Here is a 10,770-nt window from a genome sequence, read left to right as displayed (position 1 = left end):
GATACCTGACTTCAAAGCAGTGGTTCTCATCCAAGCCTGTGAATTGCTCTTCCCAGCCAGATACAGTATTTTGGGTTCTGTCTTAGCATTTTTCTGAGGATATAATCCAAAAACTTGGACACTCTCCTTTTGGTGGACACTGGCAGCTTATATCTACTATGCCCAGACCCAGAGATATCATCCTTCCAGCAGCTGGTCCCTGCTCTAGCTCCACACGCCAGGTATGGTTTTATAGTTTTGTCGTTGGATTGCTCTGGCTCCTGAACTCTGATCCCCAAGACCCAAGTACCTTCTGGGGCTCTCTATATTTTTACTCATTTAAAAGTTAATAAATCTATTTCTGGGAACTGGAGATATCTGCAGTCAAGCAAGCTGCCCTCCCACTGGAAAATTAATTCAGCCCAATGCCATTTTCTACAGTTTAGGTTTCTCCCTCTCATCCCATGTCCCACCCTCTGTACAGTAAAGGAGTAATTAGCAGAAATAACTGCTCCAGGTCCTACATGATAAGCAGAAGATAGAATACCCCATACTGCCTGCAGAACATCACAGCCCCCACCGATAGTAACCCCCACACCTACTGCTGGAGAATGGGTAGGGGCCTCAGTGAATTGCTTTGCCCAGGTGCCTAAACTATTATTAGAATGGCCCTGCCCTGGACACTAGTGTCCCCCGCACTTGACACAGCCCCCCTGGTCGGCACATGCGCCCACTTCATGGTGGCACAGAACACATAGTTATTATTTTTTTCAAGTTGGTGGTCTGGTGATGCCCCCTCCATTTGGCCACGCCCCCTACTTTGAACTGGGCCCACCAGATCTATCTGCGGCCCTGCCTACCATCACCAAGGTACTTGCTCCTTGGTCTCCACACAGCACTGGATTGTGTGCAGAACTGTGTAATTGTACTCTTGTCACCCACTGCCTCTCCCTGTTACCTCTCTCTACCTCCCTGTGCTTCTCACTGAACTTGGGGTGGGTCAGAGGAGGGGGCCCAAAGTATAGTTTTGTACCTGGGCCCACCACTGACATATTCCGCCACTGAACCACATATACAGTACAGTGAACCTTTGTGGTACTCTGAGCCACTGCTTCACATCTTGTTGTACAATGTTGTTGGTTATTGACAGCACCTTTAATAGTTTGGTAGTTCTTCAAATTTGTGTTTGGAATGACTGCACCAGACCCGGAAATACTTTATACAGTAGTCTCATGACCAAAAGCTTCATTGAAAAAATAAACATGGAACATTACATTTATACAAATTTTTATGAAGTGTCAGCAAGATGTAAATGTAACACTGGTAAGATACTTATATAAGATAAATATATAGTACAGTGTTTTCTATCTAGATTCATTGCCTTCCTTTTTTCCTTTATTTTTACACAAATTCTCTGTCCATTACCCGCCTTCTGATAATTGTAAAATAGTATAACCAGTATTATGTAAACTTCCTTTAAATGTTGTATTATTTTATAAATACCAAGAACAGGCTAATGGAAAGGATTTCAGGGAATCATTAAGATGTAAATTGTAAACCAGTCATTTGTTGCAAAAGAGCATATCATTGAAACTGATGTGCTTACACATAATTGTAACAAAGCAAAGATTTCATAATTATCATTTTATACAGAGTGCTCTCAAACAAATAAAACAAATGTATAATTACCTATACTATGAGGGTTACATGTGATACAAGGTACTGTATGTAAACAGATTTCCGGCTAACTGATATTCAAGGCTTTTTTCAAAATGTCTACAAGGGGGTATTGTCATATTTTATTGTTGCTTAAAAGTAGAAAGTCTTCCTGGAAGCCATTTACAATATATTCATAACACTTCTGTTTTTTTATTTAACATACTTGGGGGCGAATTCAATCAGGTGTGATTTACTCATGGCTGCGAGTAAGTGCAGGTATTATGCTGCGATTTACAGTATATATTTACAGTTCTGTAGGGGCAAAAATCCATGAGTCCAGGGAGAGATTGAGCTGAAAGGGGGATGAGCTCAGCTGCAGTTGCCGGTGTTTCTATACTGTTGCAATGGCAAATCGCCCTAATCGTGTCTAATGGAATTGACCCCTTAAACTAAAATTACTGTATCCTGCAGGTTTTATATTTTACAGTGTGAATAAAAGATAAATATGAACTCTACCCTCTCTGTCATTACTGGTTTCTATTGAGACATTATTACAGTACTTTGGCATTTCATTATTTGCTGCTGTGACATTGAGATACATAGCTTTGTTATACTCTCTTATCAATTGCTACTAGACAGGAAGGGGTGAGTTAATATGGAACTGCATTTTTTGATCAGGTATGAGGCAGTCGTGGATAAAATGCTTATTTTGGCCAAATAGGGAAGGTAGTAAGTTTAAAATGTTTAGTTTCTTTCAGTTTGAGAAGTGTTTTAGTTCCTAGCATTTAAGTCTGAACTAGATCATGTATAATATTACATAAAGGTAGCATGCAAAAGATTATGGCCTATCATTTTAAGACATGATGCCCAAGATTGGCGGCTGTGCAGATGCCGACCGAACTCAGATGTTTTTTAAAGAGGCAATAACTTACAAGGCAAAACCATGCCATGTAAGTGATTGTCCCTTTAAAAAAAGTTTGAGTTCGGCTGGCATCCCGCACGGCCACCGAACTTGGGCGTCATTACATCCGACATATGGCATAATGCAAAGGAATATGGCAGCCTGTTGTAAAGTAGTTGAATTAAATTGACAAAGTAATCACAATTTTAAAATGTTTGCAAATAAATACAAAGATTTAAAACAATATACCAGTCTAGATTTTCCATGAGATCAAAGAATATTATTAAAAAAAAATACTTTATTTAAGTGATAATATTGTAAAATATAAATATGTTTGAATCAAACTTTAAGCATAAACTAATGATATGTGTATTTTCACTGTTCTGTGTATATTGACTGCACAGCACACTGGAAACTGTGTTGCTCCTGGGGGATGAGGAGGGGGCGGCGATGGCCTCCATTTGTGAAAATGGAGGTGTGTTGCCATCATTTGGGGGGGAGGACAGGGATCTCTGTCGTAGGATAGAGATTTCCTGGCCTCTGCAACGGGCGGCTTGCTTGGCACCCACAGTGAAAGAGAAATCTGTTGGATGTGGGTTGGATCACTACTGTAGCAGGAGGCTTCTGCTTGTTATAGAAGCTTCCTGCTGCATTACCATACTGCGCTATAGTCACACCATCCACATCTGAATCAGGCCCATAATTAATTTGATTTAAACAATTTGTGCCATTTGTGTTTGGGCTGAGAAGCAGTTTTATTAATTCAGTAAAAAAATGAGCATACTGTACACAGAGGCTGATACAATAGCTGTCATCTTCCAAATCAAGATGTCATCAATTTGATCAGAATAATATTACGTATTGCACCCCTTTTGGGTTACATGTCTGGTAACATTAGGTCAGCTAGTCAACAAGAATTAAATAATTATAAGTGGTAGAACAAAAATCCCTTTTTTTAACTTTCCAAAACATTTTACCAATAAAGCCCATTTGTATGGGTTATTTAGCCTGGTGCCCCCCATTGTGCCAAAGATGCCTGTATCATGCCTCAATAGCTCCACCAAGAATATGCCTGTATGTTACTGCTGTATGATAATGGCTGAGTGTAAAAGCTAAGACTAACAGTGCTAATGCTACATTTATATATTATCACAATATAAAAACAAGTGAAATTCAATAGTTATATTCAGAAGTTTAGAGATTCCATTTCTGCAATGGGGTCTTCCGCAAGGGAGTCTTATTAGAAATGGACAGAGAATCCAAGAGGGTGAAAGTGGGTGCTAATTACCCTGGCTGGGCCTGTTGGAGGGTCCCAGTGAAGGCCCAGGCAGCTGTTGACCCCCATTAAATGCCGCCACCACATGTGACATTGTTCTTTAGGGGGGATGGGAGGCCTCATGCATTTGGTCATGCCTCCTTTGTACCCAGCCCCTATGGAAGCAATGGCGCTACAGGTGGAGTAGTATTATTGCAGCATTTGGCACACACTATTTAACAAGTAGATCAATATCTAATTTTCTACTGAAGTGAGTGAGTAATATGCACAATGGTGATATGTTTAACCTTGCTATTGTAATACAAATGTCAAAATTACCAAACCAACATAAATTAATAGTACTTTTAAAATAAAGTCATAATATATTAATATATATATATATATATATATATATATATATTAATATATTTAAACAAATGCCAGTGATGAACTGAATGTTAACAAAAAATCACTAACCTTTCAGGTAAACTTTGTTTTTAATAGATTGTTTATGTAAGACTCTGTTATTAGAATTATCTGATCCAATTTGCTTTAGCCATGTATAAGTAAAGCAGTGTTATACCCATTTGAAGCAAACCACAAACAATTTCCAAAATACCATTACATTTTAGTTTCCAGTCAGATAAAATATAAACATACAATGTCAAAAAATACAAATATGACTTGTAAACATGACATGTTCTTTCTTTAGTGTGTCTAACTGATCAGTGTAATTGTGTTGAAAAGCTAGACAACTGATTATTTTTATAGCTCAGTAGAGACACAGTTCAGCGTATGAAATCCATTGACTTTTATAATTTCTCAAATCAGCTTATTAAGCATTAAAAAAAATACTGTAGCTTATTCCATTAACTACTATTGCCTACTGAAAGAATTATGTAGAGGCAAGAAATGAATTTGATTTTACTGTGGAGTTTCAGCTATCAAACAAAATCAAGCTTTACCCTCCTAGCGCACAGGGACATTGCAGAACACAGAGACAAAACATTTAGGTACATAAATTGTCCAAAATATGTAGAGCAGTGCAGCATTTGTACACAGTCAGTTGTTTACGGCACTCTTTGTAGCACAAAAATGAGATACAATTAACAATGCGATGCAGCCTGTAGGCAACTGACAATGAACCGCTGTCACAAGACATTTCCTGGAGGAATGAAAAGACATGGTATTCTCAACCACAGACCCACAAGTACATGTTTTGACTTTTAATTAGTACAAAGAAATGGTTTGACATGAAATTGTGGTAATGCCAGGTTGAACCTGTCAGCAAGTTTGTATTGTCGTTGTGACATTTTCTTGTTCAAATTTCACATTCTGTTTTCCTGCAGTGGAGTGATGTTTTATACAGTGTAAATAAATCTATGCAGGGGACAACAATGTTTGCTGAGCTCAACATGTATCTGTGCATATCAAATGTATGCATTTTTCTATATTTTTATGCCGTGGTTTTTTATTATTTTATAAAGATGTATTAAAAAGACAAACATGCAATTAATAAAATAATACCTTTTAAAAATGTTTCTGGACACAAGCATATCAAGTTAGTTTAACAATATATCTTTGAAGAGCATCCAGTATTTGCTCAATGTGTTTTGTTACCATAAGGCAGCCCAAAATGCCAACGGAGTTTTATGGCAAGGACTTTTACAAGTTGCCATGTAGAATGTGCACTGCTTAATAAACATGACACCTTTAGAGTTTATTCACGATGTGTGTTTGTGACAAATATTGAGCAGCATTACAGATGCTGATGGTTTGCTTTAGTAAAGTATAAAAGATGGGGTACTTTCTAATTCAATGACTAGAAATGTAGGTGATTTAGAAGTCTTGTGACATCATATTAAGAAAAAAAACTATTTAACGCAAAATAGTTAAGCATTAATTTTGCATCAAAGACTCTTTATTAGATAAGACTTCGCTTTTTCATATGTGAACACAGTTGAAAACTTGTTATCTAGAATTTATTTGTATGTTTGTTAAAATTATTCAAAATTGATGCTATTAAATATGATCCACAATTGGTGCCGGTTTGAGAGGATACAATGATTACTAAGGCTTTAAATATTTTTGTTTATATATATATATATATATATATATATATATTGTTTTTTTTTTCTTTTTTGGTTTCCTCATATGGATTTACAGTATATGTAAATTTTTACAATGGCACTGTTAAAGAAGGCGGTTGTTTCTTGTCCTTTGCTCCGACAGTCCACTTGAATGCATTTTGAACAGATTATGTACTACTACAATTTTAAGACTATACATGTAACAAGAGACTGAGCTCTGAGCCGCTGATTCCCATACTCCACTAGAGAAGAGGGAACAAGAAAACAAAAACTCATAGAGTTCGACAACTACTGAGGCAACACTTGCCATTTACAATATAAGCCCAAATTATTATTCTTTTTTTCTTTTTCTTTTTTTGCAACACAACTATATATTAATTTAATAAAAAACACAATATAGCTCTTATACACTCAACAATTTGGCTCATATGCACTAAAAATTGCAAATAAATCATAAAAATATGTCATTTTGATGTAAACACATTTCAATTTTCTTACATTTGCACATTTAAATGGCGATGTGATATTTTCTTCAATGAGTAGGACATTTTACTTTCCTGAGCAAATTTTAGTGTCCACAAATTAATAAAAAAACTTTTCAATGGTGTTGTTAACTAAGTATTTTACCATTAATGGCAAATTATTCATTTTAAAACCTCTTAAATAGAGGTTTAAAAACATAATTATCTAGATATGTAAATATCTGTGTGTATATATTTTTTTGTAGGACACTAAAATTCTTATTTTTCAACACTTTTCATTTTACATAAAGTGAATTAAGTTATGCTAGTGCAGGACACAATAATTTGACTATATAATTTATGATATAATACTATGTGTGGTATGGAATACACTACATGACATTGACATGTTGTACTGAAAATGTTTTGGAATGTTGTTCATTTATATAGAAATGGTTACCACAAATGGGTGTTGATGTTTGGTGCAACTAGGACTACAGCAAAATTAGTTAGGACTTTAATTAGAAGCTAGTGATGGTTGTTTAAAATCCACAATTAGTTAACCCTGTTAATCAATGGGTTTTTTCCTCAGCAAATGAAAAGTCACATCAACTACAGTAGGAAGTTGCACAACTTCACAAGTAGTTCCAGTTCTGTCTCTTTATATAACAGATTGTCAAATTTCACTAAAACATTTTTTTCTTGAGTGTGTCCAAGATAATTTTTGTCAAAATAAATCCAGTGTAATCTGAGTAACATAAAAAGAAAAAAAATACAAGATTTTGGGGGCACTTTAAAAGTTCACTTATAGCCACAAAGCAACATCCATCTCATATTTCCCCTGCAAATGTGCTGTACCAAGGGAAAACTGTATTTTACTTTGAAAAAAGGCAAAATATAGCCTCTGTCCTTTTCACTTTCTTACAGCCACAGGTTCACTTCCTCGACAGTCTTGTAAAAGCTTATCAATTTCTCTCACAACTTCCTCAGCATCTACTGACTCTCGACCCATATCACGATTCGAATGCTCCAGGTGGTCTAAGACAGCGTCCATTTCACTTGAGTCTCGGCTAACTCTGGAGTGCACGTCGGCAAACACATGAGCCATTAGGTCTGATGCAATATACTGTGGGTCCTTTGTCTGCTTACTAGGTGATATGTACTGACTATCAGAGGACAGGTATTGATTGGTTGTTTCTGCCAACATTCCTGATTTTATTTCACAGCCATTCAATGGTCCCTTAGTTGAGGCACAAGGCTCAATGCATGTCTTGGTTGGACTGCTAGATGCAGAGGGACCCTCTTGCAGCAGAGGACTCAGGGCACGCTTGGCTTTTAAATATGGTTTAACATTGGCAATGAGAATGGTGTGCTCTCTTTTGTCTTTCCCAAATGTACAAAAAGTCTTTTTTCCAGTCGGGTTCACAGTTTCATAAGTCTCAGTTTCAACGTGAGCTTCAACAGTTGGAACAAAAAGATTTGTGCGATAATCAGCATTTTCAACTTGGTTTGCTGCAGTAAATTGTGGCATCCAACACCTGTCAGAATGACCAAGTACTCTGCATTCATCTGTACAATTAACACACTCCTCTTGCTCTGTAAAAGAAAACAAAAAATGTACATGTATTTAAAGTGTCAAGATATTTACCTGCACATTTCAAATTGAGGGAAAAAGCATTAAATAGACTAGAACAATATTTGAAATTAAAAGACATTAATAAATATTATCCAACTTAGTCCATTTTTATTAATTGTGTATGTTATTAAATATGTATAATAGACAGAATTTCTATTTTTCAAATATAACTAATTTTCTAGTTCAAACTTGATGGTGTTACAGTGGCGTAGGATTTTTAGAAGGACAGCATCATATTTAAATTAGATAAAGCAGAAAAGTCCTGCATACACTGCCCCCTCCCCCCCCCCCCAATAAAAAAAATCATTTATAATGTACTTGCAAAATTTATTCTTATAGAGTTTTTTTTTCCAAGTGAGAGATGGGTCTTTTCAAAGCAGTCTGCAAAGCGTTAAACAGAGCAGTGGTGAAATTATTCTATTAAATAATAAATAGTATCATTTAACACTGATTCTTGATCCTCAGTAAGGTTTAACATTACTTTTCTTAATTATATTATTTCATGTTAAAAAATGCTTAATGCTTTTAAACATAAATGTATGCCATTTTAAACACAACAGAATTAAATAAAGAGATTATTTTTATGGGTTTTAGAGAGATTGTAAATACTGTTGTTTAGTACCGAAATGCACGAGAAAAAAGTACCCACTAAATTCTCCCTCCAGTAAATGAAGCTTAATTTATAAAATATTTGTTAAATGGCCCCTCAACCATTTTTCTCACAGTCTTTGCTGAAATGTTTTAGAGAACGCTAATGATGTGGAATTAATAAATAAGTTCATGGATGGAAAGTTGAAAGGTAAAGAACATTTATTAAAACAATCTATAAAAACATAGCATAACTTTCAATCTTACTGGTCACCACCAATACAATCTGCAATAACATGTGCTGGCTGTTAAATGTTTGAAAATAAACTGTTTTGGGAACTAAGAACACAGATAATGGACAGATTTTTACCACATTTTCACCGCTGGAGGTATAGTTCCAATGAAAGATGTCCTTTTGTAGATTATTGAAAGTCCTCACCATTCATGCAGTGCCTTTAGATGGAAGTGGAGGTCCGCCCTAGTGTCAAGTTGTGAAGTCCCAAATGGTTTGATGATTTCTTTGGTCCAGACACAACAAGCCAGGTGAAGCAGTTGTTCGTGTTCATTTAGGTGACACAGCAGATCCCACCAATGCGTTTCACTGCTGAAAAAGCTGCTTATCAGCAGCGAAACATGTTGGTGGGATCTGCTGTGTCACCTAAATCAACACGAACAACTTCTTCACCTGGCTTGCTGTGTCCGGTCCAAAGAAGTCCTCAAAATGTTTGGGACTTTACAATGTGACACTAGGACGGAACTCAACTTCCATCTAAAGGCACCACATGAATGGTGAGGACTTCCAATAATCTATGAAAGGACATCTTTCATTTGGATCTATGCCTCCAGCAGTGAAAGTGTGGTAAAAATCTGCCCGTTATAAACTGTGTTCTTAGTTCCCAAAACAGATTATTTTCAAACATTTAATGGCAAACATATGTTGTTGCAGATTGTATTGGTGGTGACCAGTTAGATTGAAAGTTATGCTATGTTTTCAAAAATAGTTTTAATAAATGTTCTTTACCTTTCAACTTTCCATCCATTAACTTGTTTATTGATTCCACATCATTAGTGCTCCTACCTTTCACTATTGCATATATTGTCCAGTAGGTTTGACTAAACCTACATTTTAGCAGTAGCTTTAGAAAACCCCACTCATAAGCGCTTGGTTCTACCTTTTGGTAATTTCTACATTAGCTGAAATGTTGCCTATCCCAGGAAAAATGCCAAACTTATAGAAAATGCAAATTAATAAAAAAAATTACACAGGTTTCATATAAGCTTCTTTTAAAATATAATGTAAAATGTAAGGGATTTGAAAGAGGTTTTTTATATGCAATCTTTATTAGTACTTTCACAAGATCAGTCCAGTAGCCACTGATTTAGTGCATAAGCACATTAATGCGATGGTAGGCAGGGGTGTTGCATCTTGTGTTAGTTTTGTGATCCTGCATCCATCTATTCAGTTTTTGTTTTTTTAATTAGAGTTTGCACCCTGGGGTGCTTTCCCTGCCAGTGTGAGAGTTAGGCTGGTATTGTCTTAATGGGTCAGTGGCACCACTGGTCCAGGTGGACCTCTCTGCTCATTGTTTAGGGATGTTGGATACCTCAAGTTGATGATGGAAGGGTAAGCAATTGGCCACCATCCTGATGAATATTCCAAAAAAGTCTGGCAGCTGGCCCACCCTTTTGAGATGCTTTCTGAGGATAACCTGGCAGTTAGTCCCATCCTCATTTTGCTTTAGTTGTTGTTGGAAGGGCAGTTGGATCACAGTTAGTTTAGATTTTAATCTTTCTGTTGCTATTCATTCTTTTCCTTTGTCACCAAACAGTACCTCTGTTATTAGAAATAAAAGCTGACCATTTTCCTAGCAATACACGTGTCCGTGTCATTATTTTAGTTAAGAATTAATACCTATGTGTTTAGGTGTGAACAGATATCAGCTGATAAAGAGATTAATCAATTCATTTGTATAATCCTACTATAGAAGGCAACCTCAAAAAAGGATGCAACATTCATTAGCATTTTGTACATTATGATGTTTTTGTTGTAAACAGAAAGAAGGCCTTGCTGAGTCATACTGCAAGTGCTGGCATCTAGTTTGGCAACTCAATTATTTTATGTACAAAAAAATCTGTTCCCATGAAATTAGCCATCACAAATAATATGCAGTGTCTATTACAAATATGCAGTGTCTATTATG

The 10,770-nt window shown here is 36.1% G+C and overlaps 1 protein-coding gene across 5 annotated transcripts in view; it reads right to left on the bottom strand.

Annotated features, from left to right (window-relative positions):
- Window positions 1-1,192: 1,192 nt before the first annotated feature.
- The window catches only part of PCDH17 (protocadherin 17), a 215,846-nt gene continuing 206,268 nt past the window's right edge, over window positions 1,193-10,770 (bottom strand). For all 5 annotated transcript variants that reach the window (XM_063952901.1, XM_063952899.1, XM_063952900.1 and 2 more), the window contains one exon: window positions 1,193-7,941. In XM_063952901.1, the coding sequence (XP_063808971.1) occupies window positions 7,259-7,941 (683 nt within the window). In that variant the 3' untranslated portion in view covers window positions 1,193-7,258. The remainder of the gene's footprint in view (window positions 7,942-10,770) is intronic.

This window comes from Pseudophryne corroboree, chromosome 2 (assembly GCF_028390025.1).
Source record: "Pseudophryne corroboree isolate aPseCor3 chromosome 2, aPseCor3.hap2, whole genome shotgun sequence".
NCBI lineage: Eukaryota > Metazoa > Chordata > Amphibia > Anura > Myobatrachidae > Pseudophryne > Pseudophryne corroboree.
Note: the sequence above shows the minus strand (reverse complement) of the source record. Positions and strands in the feature narration are given on the sequence as shown.